This window comes from Amblyomma maculatum, chromosome 2 (genome assembly GCF_055883805.1).
Source record: "Amblyomma maculatum isolate TAMU_Amacu chromosome 2, ASM5588380v1, whole genome shotgun sequence".
In the NCBI taxonomy this organism is placed as follows: Eukaryota; Metazoa; Arthropoda; class Arachnida; order Ixodida; family Ixodidae; genus Amblyomma; species Amblyomma maculatum.
The window spans coordinates 53,684,743-53,701,181 of NC_139345.1; the positions used below are offsets into that span (position 1 = coordinate 53,684,743).

At 49.0% G+C, this 16,439-nt stretch overlaps 1 protein-coding gene across 2 annotated transcripts in view; it reads right to left on the reverse strand.

The window, feature by feature from the left end:
• Positions 1–261: 261 nt before the first annotated feature.
• Positions 262–16,439, reverse strand: part of svp (COUP transcription factor 2) — a 147,792-nt gene continuing 131,614 nt past the window's right edge. For both annotated transcript variants that reach the window (XM_084594165.1, XM_084594166.1), the window contains one exon: positions 262–4,818. In XM_084594165.1, coding sequence (XP_084450291.1) covers positions 4,544–4,818 — 275 coding nt within the window. In that variant the 3' untranslated portion in view covers positions 262–4,543. The remainder of the gene's footprint in view (positions 4,819–16,439) is intronic.

Genomic DNA, 16,439 nt, shown 5'->3' on the forward strand with positions numbered 1-16,439 from the left:
ATAGGGGAAACGTTTCCGTTCACTTCAGCGTGATTAACTTTCCTTCCGCAGCGCGGCGTCGGTAAAGTGCTGTGACCAATTTAAAGGCGCTTAACTTTACAGGAAACACGTAAACAATAAAATCCCCCCAGATTGCACTATCACTGCTTTTCGCAGCTTAACTTAACGCCATCTTCGCTGTGCATCTTGATAGACAGCGTGGCCATTCGCTGAGCTTAATTTTATTTTTAACCTCGAACGTAAGTTCGTGTTATCGGTTACAAAAAAAAAAAAAATTAAAATACAGACACCGGTGGGATTCCGTAGAATGGTATTTCATGAATATATCCATCCCAGCACAGAGCGATGGATGAGAGCCGTTCTGAACCATAAAGTAACGGCCTCGCTTTATCTTAATCTTATTATTTTTTTTTTTTTACCATTCAATGGCGTCATGAGGGCCAATACATTTTTCTCCGAAATTTCATAAAATTAAACTTGAGCTTCTATGAGCCCAAGATGGACTATTAACAGTCCCTGACACGCAGGCTGATGAGCCAAAAATAAAGGTCTAGTCTTGAACAATTCTGATTCGCGGCCGAGCGTACCTAACAATTTGTTTTCTTGAAATGACTGAGAAGATTGTATTTTAGGCAGATAAGAAATCACCGTCCAAGAGCATGTACACCGGTTCAATAAAATGTCTTGCAAAAACATAATACTAAAACAAACACAAAAAACTATCATCAATAACAGGTTGGTCTTAGTGGCTGAAGAAAGATATGCGCATGGACCTAAACTCTGAATGCCAATCTTTGTCGAAATTAATTAAACACTTTCTTTTTTTCGCATCAACGACGTTAATACCAAACTCCTAACAGCATTTTTTACCTTTTTTTTTTTTTTTTTTGTCGCACCTATACACGACCATCGAGCGGAACTGTTTCCCCTTTGTCTCAAGTTGACTAAAACCGGACCTCTGCAATCACTCGGTGTCCTTCATTTTAAAAACACATTCTGTTCACAGCTCGCAGAACACGTCTGCCGTCACATATGGCCGCTTATTCGGAGAAAAAGATAATTCGCAGATCGTACAAAGCGTACCAACAACACATGAACGGCGCCACAGTCCGGCGGTGCGTGTGAATCGAAAGGACAGGTGCGCAATGATGAGGCTTCGGCTGGCTTTGGATGGCTAGAACGTCTGTCCATCGACCAAAGCGCTGTGCTGACCGGCTACACATAATAGCACACACCAGACACGGAGTCCGCCTTATTGTCGTCGTCATAATCATCCTTGGCAGCAGTAGCCGCCTCCAAACATGCCTTCTTGGTAAGCTACGAAGAACTTGCTGAAGCTGACACTTTATTTTGTCTTCCATTCCATTTTTAGAGGAATGCTGTTTAAAGCCAAACCCTTTGTTCAGTCAGCTCCTTTTCTTGCCACTTGAGCATGGGACGAATACATCTAATCTGTGAATACAGCGTTTTAAGTGCATCTAATAATTGCCCTGCGCTAAAGTTCCTAAGCGGCCGGTCAGAACAGCGCTAAGGGAGAACGACTTTGTTACATTTTGTTTTGTTTAAGCCTAAAAAATGCCAGGAATTCACGAAGCAGAAGCGAAAAGACACAGGAGGGACAAAGATGCTGTATCGACACTGATAAAATACCACAATGTGTACAACGTTCACACACACGCACACATAATTGAATACACACACGCACGAGTTCAGTTGTGTTTGTTGAGTGTTCCTCATCGTGTTGTGTTCACCTCGCTCAATTTGGCTGTTTCCGTATGAGATGGCGTAAAATGAGCAATAACTATACAGAAACCAATGGTGTTGAAGGCCGCCGAGATCACCGACTGCAGAGGGCTTGCACAGCACGAAGGGACGCAAGCGATCAATGCCCGCGCAGAGAAAATAACGGTAGTTGTGAAGCGAACGCCTGAAAACGTGGAACGCTTGAAGTGAAGAAAACGTCAACTTAACGACCTTGGTAAAATGTTACCTAACACGAGCCTGCTTACTGCCCCAATTTTGACGCGTCCGCGTGCAGCATCAACGTGCATCTTATACAGGACTTATTCATTTTACCCGTGTGTCCCTAACTAATGAAAAAAAAATCATCATTAATTAATTTGCAGGAAAAGAAGCCATATAAGAGTTCTGACTTCAGAACGGAAATAGACTTCTTATTTCCTCTATGCGCTCATTTCGCGAATGCCGAATAGGCTAGAACTCACAGGCAGTACGCAAGCGCCTTCGATTCCGGATATTCTGACAAAAACGTTTGCCAAAAAGGAATGTTAGAACTAATACCCATCGTAAGAGTGCTCCTATAAAAAAAAAAAAAAAAAAATCGTGGCGTCCTCATTTCCCATCTTCACAACGGACGCGAAAGGACTGAATTAAAATAGATTTAAAGGGAGGCATGAGTTCCAGCTGACCTTCACTCTTTTCCACTTTGACATTACTGATTTTCGGCAACACCTGTATCGTTTGGCAGCAACACTATAGCTACGTACGTTACACCGAAACTCAGAAAATGAGATGCGGCGCCGAAAATTTATGTAAACATGCATTTTGAGATATCACTGGACGTCACATTGGATCGCACGACTTTAAAGTCAAACAGTGCTTTTTTTTTTATTAACCAGCTCGGAAACCAATGCATATAACTTCGAGATTATGACTATATCACAGGAAAATCAACTGAACGGGATTGTCGAAATAAACACGGTGAATTACAGTATGTTACCCGATTCTTTACTTTTTTTTTTTTTGCCCCGAAGACTTTCGCAGCGGTTTGAATGCTTCTGGCATTTTTCGCACGGTCAGAAAAAAAGTGAAGCACAGACTAGCTGGCAAAGAATTGAATAAGAAGCCTCAAGAGAGTTCCAGTGTGACGTGCCGTCAGCTCCGAGAGAATGAGCAAATGAGATGATGAGGGTTTGGCCTTCGCACGAGCGGTTTACGCGTAAATTTGGCACCCATAAACTTAATCCTTCGACACTCATGGCAAGCCGAGCATTTGAAGACGACTTCCTAAGTTACCATTTCAAAGGTCTACGATGGTCTATCAAGCGATTCGCGGAGTTGTATTGAAGCGATGATCCGAAAGTGATTCAGCGGGCAATGGGCGAAACAGTAGCGGTACTCTCGACAGATTACTCTGGGAATAAGGAGGGCGAGTATGTATGCATCATCTGTACACTGAAAAGGGTCTCCTGCTTTCATCTGCCCCACTTGGCAACAATGTCCCGCTCACTGCGTTTTCTGGGCCCGCTTGTCAGTCAGTCACAAACGTATTTACAAAAAAAAAAAAAAATGCACCGTCCAAGCACACTGCACACCATGATTGTTCTCTGCGGCTCGCGAGAACTGCGGTCCAAACCGTTGAGCTGTATACTCGATCTTCGGCGTCATGTGTACGCGCGCTCACAAGCTCAAGTTAGTTTGATGCTGTCCACTGTGACTGTATGGCTCCTGTTGGCTGTTCTCGGTCACCGGAAATCGACATCAACTGGAGCCACTTCTGCGCTGATTTCACCGGTGGTCTGGAAGAAGATGTGAAAGGCGACACTGCGTTCGGTTGTCGGCATTCTGTACCTTGCTGATCGGTCGGCAAAAGCTTCCGCACTTTCATCGAAGTTGCTGCGCTCGGGTTCGGACGTCAGGATTTGGGCACAATGTAACGAGCACATCTGTTTGCAGTTCGATTTCTTATTCAGTGCTGATCACAAGTCCCCCAGGGCGAAGTGCTGCCAAATGCGTGAAAGCCCGACAACAGCCAACGTCAAGGATTCTCCCGCTACGATGTACAGCAAGAGATGAATGCCCGAGAACATTGCCTGTGGGCCTTTTCTGCCAGGTCTTGTCCATGCACTGCTCACCTCTTGGAGGAAGACCGCACGCTGGAAAACCAATGCTTAAACAGCTGCAAGGAAGCTACTGTCGCCTACCCTGTGCGATATGCGATTCCTTTTCAACGGCTTGTATTTCTCTTACTTTGACATGTCTGCCATGCCCTGCAGCTTTCGCGTGAGCGCTTCCTGTCATGTGGGATCTGTGATTTTGTATCCAAGCTGCCTCGCTTCCTATTCACAACCCTCGACAATACGCCGCAGAGTCTGCAGGCATCCCACTCAGGAGTGGCGGGTAAGAAAACACCGCCCGGAGTTCGACGCCTTCGCTGAGCAGGCCAGGACCATCGGCATAACTTTGAGGACCAGGATGCCGAAGAACCTCAAGGGGCCGACCAGAAGAAAGCCGTCGCACGACACAACCGCACTCCTTCAGACGCGCAGCACCGCACTACCCCACGAGACGTTGGAGCAGCGGCGGCGGCGCACCACCGGGTGTCTGGGCGAGCAGGAGCAGGTCACAGCTGCTTGCCGTTCCTGCGGAACGGGTCCTGAGGCGCGCCGAGCACGTCAGCCGCAGTTTCGGCTGCCAGAGGGCTGGTGGCGGGGCCGGTGGCCAGAGGCTGCCAGAGGGGCGCCGCGGTGGGCAGCAGAGACGATGCCCAGGGGTCCAGCGTGGCGTGGACCCCCGACGGAGGTCACTGGAGAGGCATGTAGGGCCAGTTGAACGAGCTGCCGGACAGCAACATGTCGCGGATCAGCGTCTCGATGGGTGTCTTGCCCACCAGGCGCACGAAGAAGAGCTGCTCGATGACCTGCGAGCTGACTGTCCGTAAACTGGGTAGCCGCAGCAGCAGTTTGCCGAACCGCGTCGGCTGGTTCGGGTACTGCGTCCGGCAGTACTCTTCGAGCGCGCACTGGGACTTCTCCTGCAGGCTTTCGATGTGCGCCACGTCCGAAAGACCGCAGGCGTCTGCGTCAAAAGAAAGAAAAGGAGAGGAGCGCCACATTACAGAAGCTGCGACGCCATTTACAGAAGCACGGCAAGGATTGCGATCCCTTTAACAACAGGCAAATGACAACTAGTAAATAAGGACAGGTCTTTGCAGTTGACTAACATGAAGGATAACTCGTAAAGATCGATAGGTCGTAGACATAATTCGTATTTAGGCTGGACACCGCATAGCCTGAATACTATACAAGGGCACTCCGCTCGACAACAAAGACGGCTCAATAGTAATAATAAGAAAAGAGTTCTCCTACGGTCGACAGAGCAGAAAGGTAAAGCGCTTTAGTCATCCGTTTGTCTCCCTTCACGCAAAAGGAACTGCTAAAGAAACATCGTCGCAAAGCCATGAGGTCGGGTACATGTCTAACGGTTCTGCTCAGCGCAGTGCGACCGACCGCGTGCACTTAATTGATCCCGACGTCTTGTGTCATGCAACCGCCTGTGTATAGGTGCCGTGGAGCAGCCGCCAGACTGGTCGCGGGCGGCTCTTCCACGATTTTCTTTAGCTCATCTTTCCTCTTTTCTTCAGTTTGGCCAGGGTGTAAGCATCTCGTCCGAGGAGCAGTATCCTGCGCGCGCTGTCTCGCGCCCGAAGATTACAGGGGAGGGCCGGGCCAAGCCTAGCCAAGCCGCTATCAGCTGCCGCGTGCGTTCGGCCGAGCTGCTCGGCAAGCGTGCACGCTTCCTTCTGGCGTTGGGTGGCAGCGATGTACTGCGTGGCTATTTCGGGAGAGTGGTGGACGTCGCCTGCGCGCAAGCTCCATGTCGAGTGCGCGTGCATATATACGGCTTCTCTCGCGTTCACCTTGTGACCTCCGCTGACCCTGCGCGTGTACACCGCCGTGGCCGTCGGGGTTAAACGGCGCGGGACCTTCGGGCATCGTTAAGAATCCTTTATAATGCGCGGCGGCGGGCTACGGCAACAAGGGTGTGTGCCGGGCGACCCGCTCCCTTGCTCACTGTCTTTACTGCGCGCCCATCGTAACGCGGACAGCGCGCGAGCGCAGGTTTCGCACGAAAAAAAAAAAAAAAAAGATATATAAAGACGACGTCATAACGCCAGCAAAGCTGCAGCAATGAGCTGTGCCTCCGTCAGCAGTTCAGTACGGGGCTTCCCGTTATGCCTTGCCGTCAACCACCGCCCAAACCGGCGCGCTCAAACGCAGGCTGCTGGCCCAGGTCGCCCAGACACAGATGCGCGTGTTTGTGCACTAAAGAAGTCGGGCTGCTTTTTCTTTGTTGAGCCCCCGAACCGCTCGTTACACGGGACCGCAATATTAGTCGACTATTCTCGTGCACGTCGGAACCACGATGAGAGGTGAAAATAAAAATAAAGAAACGTCGACGCGGTAGTCTTCTTCATTTCTTATCTGCGCTCCGAAGACAACGTCGTGGATCGAGTGGGGGACAAAAGAAATTATGAAAGAAGACAATGGCCCAAAGGAGAATATATCGGACCAGGATTACGGGGAGGCGGTCGGTCTCACTGGCGAGGTCGAGAGGTGAAGTCGTGATTTGGTACGGGGCAGGTGCTGAGCCACGGGACGCTATTAAATTGGGAGGGCTGATGGTCTCGCGGCACTCATTGCCTCTCGCCGGGTCGCAGTTACTGTTTCTTGACCGCTATACAGCCGCAAATACGGGTGCGGCGGATGACGAACACTAATAGTGATAGTTACAGTCATCTGTGTCGGTCCATGACTGCGCAAGTGACGCTTACACGGATTGGAAGACTGCAAGGCTTGGGTAGTGAATATTATTTTCAACTGGCATGGATGACCGCCGTGCATGCGACTGTTGGTCATATCGAAGACCCAGCTACCAAAACGGCACTGCTTCGTACTAATATAATTTTTTTCTTTAATGACAGTCGGTAATTCGCGCACGAAGACTGTTTCCTCCCCAGTTTGCGGATGTGTTTTAGTCCAGGGATGTGATCTTACTTCCAGTTGCCATTATAAAGAAGAAAAAAAAAAACGAAAAAAATAAAACCCTTGCGTACGGTTGGAAAACCTCGACCTTTTCTGTGTCTTGCCTCAAATGCAGAGAGGCAGCTTGCGTCGAGTTTGCTGCAGCTCCCTTTTCTTGGACTCAGTCGCATTGTCATCGCTATTGTTGACGTATTCCCGTACTCTAAAGCCTCTTCCAAGGAGTTTTAGAAACGGCACTGAGGGAGAGAATGAAAATCAAACCTAATCGCAGACCTTTACTCCCCCCTCTTCTAAACTTGCTGTGTAAACTGCGCCACAGGTACCAAACAAGGACCCGTCGTCGCGTCACCGAGGAAAGCGTGCCTTTTTGCCATATTTCATTTTTTTATCCCAATGCGACCCATACCGCGTGTAATTCACCGCTACGTGGCAGCTTTCTTGTCTCACAACAGCCGACACACGGCCTGTGACGGTGTCCCCGGCCAGACGACGAATGGCGTGAGGCGCGTGTGACAGCCTTCCGGGGCGTAGACAAAACAATCACAGCTGTTTCGCGCAGGGGGTGGAACAAAGCGCCAAGCGAGCGTGCGAGATTAGCGGGAGGGGCGTGGAGGGCTGGCTGTCGACGACAAAGCATCAAGAACGGAGGAGCAAGCACGAGCAGAGGCGCCTGTATTCCGCATTCAATTTGGCGCGCTCCTTGCTTCCTTTCCAGACAGCGAAATGCCCCCAGGCCCAACAGCAGCAGACGTCGGGATGCGGGGGAGGGAAGCTTCGGGAAGGAGGAAGAGGACAAATTGTGCGCGAGACGACTAGGGAGGAGGGAAGGAAATTACACAAAAAGGAACAGAGCGAAGAGTGTGTCGCCGAAGAAAAGGCGGGGGCGGTGTCCGCTCGGCTCCCCGGCTTTATTAATTAAAACAAGCTCGAGCAGCGAGGCGCTGTCGCTGCTGCTTTTTGCCGTTCGCGAAAGACAGCAGGCGCAAGCTGTGTCGTACAATTAACACAATTAACACGACAGCGCCGTCAGGACAAATAGGCCTGACAGCTACTACTATACAGCGGGCAAAGTAAAGAGAAAGAGTGAGTGAGTGAGTGAGTGAGTGAGTGAGTGAGTGAGTGAGTGAGTGAGTGAGTGAGTGAGTGAGTGAGTGAGTGAGTGAGTGAGTGAGTGAGTGAGTGAGTGAGTGAGTGAGTGAGTGAGTGAGTGAGTGAGTGAGTGAGTGATACTTATTACCACACAAATTTAAACACTTGAAATCTATAGTGAAATTCGACGGCGTGGGAGCCTCAACAATCGCTAGACTGTAGCAAATAAACTCAAGAGCAGTCGCCTTTCTGTGGCTCGTCTCAGAAATGTGGCGCCGCAGATTGCTTCCACCATGACTTTAGTATAGCAAGCTGGAGGATCGGAGGCGGCATTGCTTATAACGAATGCGGTTGTGCGGTGAAGTTTGCCGACGTTACGCAAGCTGAAGTTCAGGGAAGAAATGACAGCAAAAAAAGCACTAGGGGATGATCAGACGCTGAGCAAAGAGCGCCAGCATATAGCTGAGTTTCAAACAAGAACTAAAAAATGAACACCAAGTGTCAGCAGAAACACTGTAAAAATAGCGCCTAAATGTTGTGAATGCCATAAGTTCATAAGCAAAAAGCGAAAATGAAGAGGCCGCTGCAGCCTCACTACGTTGGGTGTGCAAGTTAAGCTGCAAATAGATGTCAGAACTTTCAACAAAATAATAAGAAAAATATGTCCCTTCGTCCTACAATCACTTGAGTATTCAGATTGAGGCTACAATGCCGATGATATAATTTCCTTGTCCAAGCTGCGTTTACACTCGCCGCAACCTATAGCCTTTTGCCGAGCCGGTCTGAATATTCATGGCTTCATTTCGGACGGAAGATATCAAAGCAACCAAGCAGCAGTTGCGAGAGAATTAAAAAACAAAAAAAAAAGAGAAGAGTCAACTGTGGTGAGTGGTTTGGGAGCTAATTATATTACCACGATGCAGTGTTTGTTATTCATCCGCTCGGAACCGAATTAGAAGCGACGCAAACCGCATGCACCGAATAACGAAAGCGGAAAGGAACACACACACGCTTAGGCATATGGGAAAAATATATATTTATACACACAAAAAGATAAAATAAGAGTGCCATCCGCCTTATTAACATTCGCACCAAAGACAGCCAAAGCGCGAAGTGCAGCTCATTGAAAGCTCAGTTCGCAGATGTATATAGCCTGTTTATTTTCAGACTCTCGGCCATCAGGGAATGCATTTTTTTTTTATCAAGCGTGTCCCTTTGATCATAACTCGCTACTTGGAACAGCCAGACGGGGCTTTCATATCAACGCATTCAACAGCCACTTGAATCAACACTAGCTCGTCTTTCCAAAGCGCCCCCTAGTCAAGGTGATATTGAAAAACGTAGTGGCATCAAAGAAATCGAATTTCCAGCGGCGGCCATGCACACGGTGAGTCAACACAGTCATCAATAAACATGCGGCAAGCTTAGGGAGCCGCAGCGCTCCTTTGCCGAGGGGTGCCTCTTTTTATGGCCAATAAAAAAGGGAACCTGTCGACGCCAAGCGGTCTCCGCACAAAGGCGAAGCATGAGTAAATAAATGAGTCGGGAATTAAACAAACAAACTGTTGTTGCGTCTCTCTTTGCTCAGTCCCTGCCTGTATAAGGCTGATCAGACATGCCGAGCACGCAGCGGGGCGCGGACGCAGATTAGCCCGCTCCATGCACGCCTTGGGTCTTGAGACTCGCGTACACGCGCGCGCACTGAGAGCGTCAAGTGTGATTCCGTATTCAATTAGGCGCAGAATAATTGGGAAGCGTGAGGAGGCGAAGGCGAGACCAGAGCCCTGCTCATTAGGAATCTACAATGGCCAGTCCTCTCCGGGCGTCCCTCCGCGCGCCACCTGCATTCTCTGATTCTTGTTTGTTTGCCTCTTGAAAGAGCAACGCCATATACCTCTGCTGCGGGCGCGGCGCCGCTTATGTTCGGGGGAGGGAGGAAAAGAGATGACAGTTTGGAGAACCCAGCGAAGATAGCGAGGTGCGCGTCCTCGCGTATGTTGTACGAATCAGCAGCGCCGATATGGCTGGAGTACTGGGTACGCAGTTAGGTGAGAAAAACTGACACGACTAATCTCCCGGCAATCTCGAATGCTGCAATGAGAACCGGACATGTTCGACGCCGCGTTTTTCTCTGGTTCTTGAAAAACTTTTTTGATTCTGTGTCGACGACGGTAGTGTGTGTATAAGTGTAAGCCTTCATATATATGTAGCTATCATACACAGTGTGTTTCTGCTGTAGCGACCTACATGCGTGCGCTACGCCGATGGATACGCGTGCCGCGCGATGAAACATGGCGCATCACGGACGCGCCTAGCGGCCAGAAGGAAAAATAAAGATCAGTCTTGGCTTGGGATTCACGGCTCGCGGTCACTCATTCCTGGCCTGCGCTAGCGTCCCAACAGTGCGAACATTTCCGAACATTCCTAAAAATAAGAGGTTCGAAATAGAACAGAAGTATTTGAGGGAACAAGCTCATAGCCTTGGCGGGCACAGTTTATAGCATATTTTCCGATTATAAAAATAATAAACTAAAATCATCTAATTAAGTGTAAGTTAACGCAACACGGTTTTAGAAAATCAGCTACTGGGCTAGCCGGATCACAAGTGAAGAAACCAAGAAAAAGACGTTCGTACGCTTCAGACGGATATGCCCGCCGTGTCCACTTTCTTTCCTTCTTTCACGTGTTTGTCTCATTAAGCACTCGCCCCAAAAGAGGAGTTTCCCCGCGAAAAAAAAAAAAGATAAAATTTGTGTGCCGATTGCGCAAAGCGAACGACCGAAAGAACCGCGCGCACTTGGTACTCGGGGCTGCAGCTATCGACTCCGTTATCAGTGCATATTTCTCTGCCGCCTCCATAACGAGTGACGGTCTAGTTTTACGCGCAATACAGCCGCCTGCGGGTTTCGCCCCGCAGCGGGCCAGACATTTCGCGCGGGGATTCCGTACGTATAGCGCACCACAACGCCGTGTGGGCGTGGTAGCGTCGGAGACACAGTCCTGCCAGTAGTCTAGCAGGCGAGTCGGAGGGTGAGAAATCACTGCACGCCCGTTCCGTCATCGGCTCCCTGAGCGGCACCAGCGAGAGCCGCGGGCGTAGCGAGAACAAAGGGGCATCGCTGTTGCGACAAGGTTGCGTCCGCGCGTCGGCAAAACGTGATTAATCGCTCGTTTATGCCTGCGACTTCTACGTCGCAAGCAGCCTCGCTGCCACCGCTGCACTGAGTGCGCGCGTGGTACAGCGCGCGCGAACTGCGCGGCGGCTGAACGAACGCTTGCAGCGGCGTTGGGAAACGCGCGGGCCGAGAAAGGGTTTTATTGTCTACTTATTTTCTGCTACGTTGTCCGATCGTGCACGATAAGGAGACAGAACGCGATGGTCCGGGCTCGGAGCGACGGCTCAGAAGTGCAGACAATGAAGAAACAATGAAAAAGTAGATGCGACATGCAGACAGCAGTGTGTTGCGGCCGTACACACAAACTGGTAGAGTTTCTCTCCTTATCTACCTTTCCGTTATTTATAATTATATAGCGCATTTATATAGGGATGAGCCCGTTATAACACAGTTGTAAAATATCGGTCGACGACCGGTTCTAAGCCGATAGTAAATTCCTTTGAGCTTGCAGTCCTGCGTCTGCTTAAAGGTATTTTTTTTTTTCCCGCCGCTTCTCATTGAACAATATTGTCGTATTCTCACGAAACCAAACAAGTAGTGAATCCGTACGTAGTAGCCATCCGCCTAATGTAAAGCCGCTACCTCTTCAATGTTCTTGAATTGTACATATACATCGAAATCTTCCAGTCCGGTTAGGAGTCCATAAGTTCGCAGTAGGTAGCCTCCCGTCTGATATAAGGACATGACGCGTGTACCCTGCAGGCCCAAACCCACGCGCTCCAAAACATATAAGGAATGGCCAACTACAGTTCGAGTATACAGCAGGCGTAATATCGATCTACGATTTCGCCAGGTATATTGCTTGTGTCCATCCTGTCTGCACGCAAAATAAGTTTACATACTGCGCTAACGTCGCCCTAACCCGATGTACAGACGCCAGCATTTATTTTTACGAGAGAAAAGGAACGCGTTATCTGGGCGCTCGTGAGCGAGCAGGGCAACGTGCTGCGCTTGCCAAAGCATGCAAAACCATAGTCCAATATGGCGACACGCAGAGCTCCTTTTTTTTTTTTTCTCAAAGGGCTGCGCGTTTCTGTAACGATACCCATAAATCAAGTCACGCATGCCACTTACAGCGAGTAAATTCAACCCGCGCACTCATAAGAAGAGCAGATTCGTCCAACACTAGCGCCGTTCACAACACTGCGGATTCAGGAAGTGACGGTTGATGTCTCAACCCTCGTCCAACAGGAAGTGCCACCCGCGTGGCCCAGCTGTTCCCGCACGCGCAGGATGCGCCACACAACACCGCTTCTCGGAACTATCATCGCTGCGAGTACAGGCCGCGTCCACACTAGCACCGCGGTCGCCGAAAGGACGGAAATTAGTTTAGCTTCCACGGCACGACACGCTCGATTCCGCCAACTCGGCACTTTGGTCAAGTGATACGGGTGGGAGGAAGAGGCCGCGGGTGAGGTGAAGGTTCCCTGGCCGAGAGCTAGTTATTCAGTGGGGCGTATACACCGCCGCGGTGCTTGCATGGCGCAGGTGTCCGGTGAAAGTGCGCGCCAAATTGCGCGGCACCGCAACACACGCCCGGCAAACCGCGCAGCCCGCAATGCTTGTGCATGCATTCCTCTAACCGCCGTCTGGGCGTATGCATATTAGCGTGCCTATTTAGGAGGGCGACGCTAACTTGCACCACGCTTTCTGCACGTGCTCGTCATATCCCGATTATCAGCGTGTAGGAGGAAGACATCTCTTTCTTTCCAAGACTCGCGAAGAGCTAGTTTGAAGGCAGTCTATATGGGGCATGGACGGTGCAATCCTGCAAGCAGGCAGTGTTGTCGCGAGAGACGGGGTTATCTACAATTACAAAAAAAAAAAAAAAAAAAAAAACGAATAAAAAAAAAAAAACGCGCCACGTTTCGTGTTGCTACCGAACGATTCCACTGTGTACTAAATAAGGAACTGTTCGTTTTTGACCGGCGGAATTTAACAGCATTCCCCTTCGAAATTCAAACACTTCGAAATTCCGTTTCTGCCTTCTCCATGCTAGAATCTACGTATGTTAACTGAAAATTCGGTCCAAATCGCAGCGTAAATATTGCAACAACAACAACAACAACAAAAAAAAGTTAAATCAACCGATTATTGCCAGAGAAAAATACGCTGCCATATAATTTATACACGACTAACACCCGGACATAACGACGTCGTGAGCACTAACACCAGGATGCAACGCAGTTCTGTGGAATGATTAACTGCGCCGTACGCTGCGAGGCGCTAATAGCTCTGGCTGTTAATACGCGAAAACATGGCGAAGGTAGCACAGAACGGTCCCCAAGAAAAACACGCGTTATCTTGCCAAACGGGGCCAGCAAACAACGAAATAAACGCTAATTGGCTGCGCGTTAAGAGGAAGAGAACAGAGCAAACTCCGAGAATAAGTTGGCTTGCGCGCTAACGACAGAGCGTGCATACACGTCAACTTTCCTCCACGAAGCCAAACAACGTGACTAAAAAGAAATTCCCGCGAGAAGCACGCTGTGTTAATTTTCTTTTTTTTTTCTTTTTCTCTCTTTTTTTTTCTTTTTTTCTGGACAAGGTTGATTCACCTGAGATAGATGATGTGTAAAGAGCCAAGCGTGCCTCATTTCAAAGCTCTATCTTAGATGCCTATCTGTCAGGAATGTTAACCTCGATAAGGACGCTCTGTTTCAACCAGTTTAAGGAAGGAAAGAGAAGCGCAAGGGGAAGGGCGGACATAAGTAAAGGGAACTCGCGATACTTTGTTATGAGTGCAATCACTGCAGTTAGCAGAAATAAAGAAACACTGTGCGTCCAGGAGAAACAGCGTCGGCCATCTCCAGCTGCCTGCACAATGCCATACCACGTAATTTTTAATAGCAAACGCGTAAATATAGGTCACGAGGCCACTGTGCGCTCTGCTTACTCCTTTCAGGGCCAGCCGGTTCACTTTGCTTCATAAGATAGATTACGTAACACGCGAGCAGCAATTAGAAAGACTAACTTTTGTTCGACCTTGTGCATGCAGAATATAACTTAATTGTGGTGTTCTTGCACTTGCCTGTGGGGCCAAATCATTGATTAATTAATTAATTACTTCGTTCTGTACACTACAACTGATTGCATGCACACGGTCCCGATGAAAACGCTGCCTTTACGGAGCACTATGCGTTTGTTTGTGAATAGTTTCATTTAGCACGTTATGGAAGATGGCAAATATAGAAAATAAACAAGCAATACTGCATAGCAAGGACTGTCGTCAGGGCGTCCCGTGGAAGCTCGGTAGGCGGTTGAACGGATGTGGCCCACAGGGCACGACAGTAGGTGGCTCCAAGGTGGACCAAACAATGAGAAACTAACTATTCAAACGCGAAAGTGGGCGGCTGTATATATACCACCTTTCTTCTTCGCAGAGCCAAAAAAATAAAAAAATAAAGGAAACGTCCATTAAGCGGTGTCCAGCAGGTTTAGTGTACGCGTATTTTCGGTAGAAGTATATACTCATACCATTAAATTCGCGCTTTTATCTTCCTTAGGTGTTTTTACGACTCACTCAGACCGCACAAGGAGAAAGCGAAGAACGAAAAGAAAATAAAGCGGGTAAAAAAGGCGCGGCGATTTTCCTGCGGTTCGAGCCGCATCTTTTCCCTCGAATTAAAAAGGGGGGTAGAAAGAGGAAACAAAAATAAATATGAGGGAAAGCACGGTACGGGCTAATGAAGAAACCGCGCAAGCAGCGACGAAGAGTTGAAGCGCGCCGAATAATAAGCAAAGCAACTGGAGCGATCATTCAAGCTGATTCGATTAAAAAAAGGAGCGCGAACTTGCGAGACACTTCTCATCGCGGCGCACCACATAAAAGTGCCGAATTTCGCACTCTGGGAGCGTAATTACGTACGCCGTCCCCTGGCAACGTTCGCACGAACTTTTATTTGTAAAAAGGGGGAAAAAAAGAGAGAAATTAAGCAGGGGATTCGAGCTCAAAGAACGGCTGAGGGGCTTGCGCAAACAAAAATCCCTCAGAGGAGTCCCGAAATCGCGCAAAAGACGAGGTTAAAGTTCTCACTGAATTTTGTTTGTTCCATTTTTTTTATTCCACTTTACTCTCCATCCAGCATCGAGTGCTTTACTTTCATCTGAATTATGATTCTGCTAATGAATTTAATGCGTCCTCGTTCGCGGAGCTAATTACTACTTGCGCACTCTGGGCAAAAGGAACCCGGGCGATTGCGCCTCATTTGCATACGCTGCGCGAGCGCTGGCGCGATCGGAGGCAGGCACGCGATCCCATACCACCCGGGCCGGCGCATGCGCTCCAACGTTCTCGGAGAATGCACGAAGGAACGTTCCGCTTGTGCAGTAAGGACTGCCAAGGAGGGCTACGAGCCTAAACAAAACGTTATACAGATATACAAGAAATGAAAAAGAAGGAGCACCACACTCGTGGCATCACTCGCGTGATTTACAGTGACGCGTTGAAAGCCCCGGACGGCAAACCCGAGAGAACCGGTACAGGGCGTAAGCGTTACGCAAGATTTAGGACTCGTCGCGTCGTACACTTCGATTGCGTAGTTGCTTTTCAGGCCCCACACAAAACCGGCCTGCTGCCTGGCGTGGTCTGCGGTTACGCACCAGTTAGTCCACGCGCAGAAAGGTAAGGGGACGCCCGCTAACGACGCGGTCGCCTTAAAGTGCATCTTAATCGATACAGAAGACCACCCAGGGAGACCGAAACTAGTGCACTCCGGATATCATGCAGAACAGGGTTTACCAAACGAAGTGAAAAAAAAAAAAAATAATAATAATAATAATAATAATAAATAAATAAATAAACAAAAAATAAGCAACCGAAATTTTGGAAGAAAGTGACGCCACTCACAGCAGAAATAGACCAACCGCAGGAAACACTGCCAAGAATGATTTCAGGCGTAATCGCCTGAGGGCAGCGCACTTAGGACCGGGCGTGCTACGTATATACCGTTAGGATACACTATCGGGAGAAAAGGTGATGCCGTCTAAATAATCACCCTGACTACGTCCATCCAATTAACCCAGCGTTGCTGTCGGGGCATGCGAACAGTTACCTTTTTTTTTTTTTTTTTGAACTATAATATGTCTTTTCGCTCATTTGGATGCGTGGAACTCCTGATTTAGTGATTCGAAAGGCGTAACAGGAGCAGCCGACCGCAAAGCAATGCGCGGTGTACTGCACAGTTACCAAAAGCGCTACATTTTGGACGCTCAGTGAGTGCCTGCCACACTTGGCACGAACACTGACGCGCACCGCAACGTGGGAGATCCACGGGTGCGGCCTGTAGACATGGTGTCAATGGTTACTCCTGAAGTTAAACCTAGTGCCGATATAAGCTTGTCTGGAGCCTAAGCTGAGAATGGGCGCACATAAGCTGAACATGAGCGG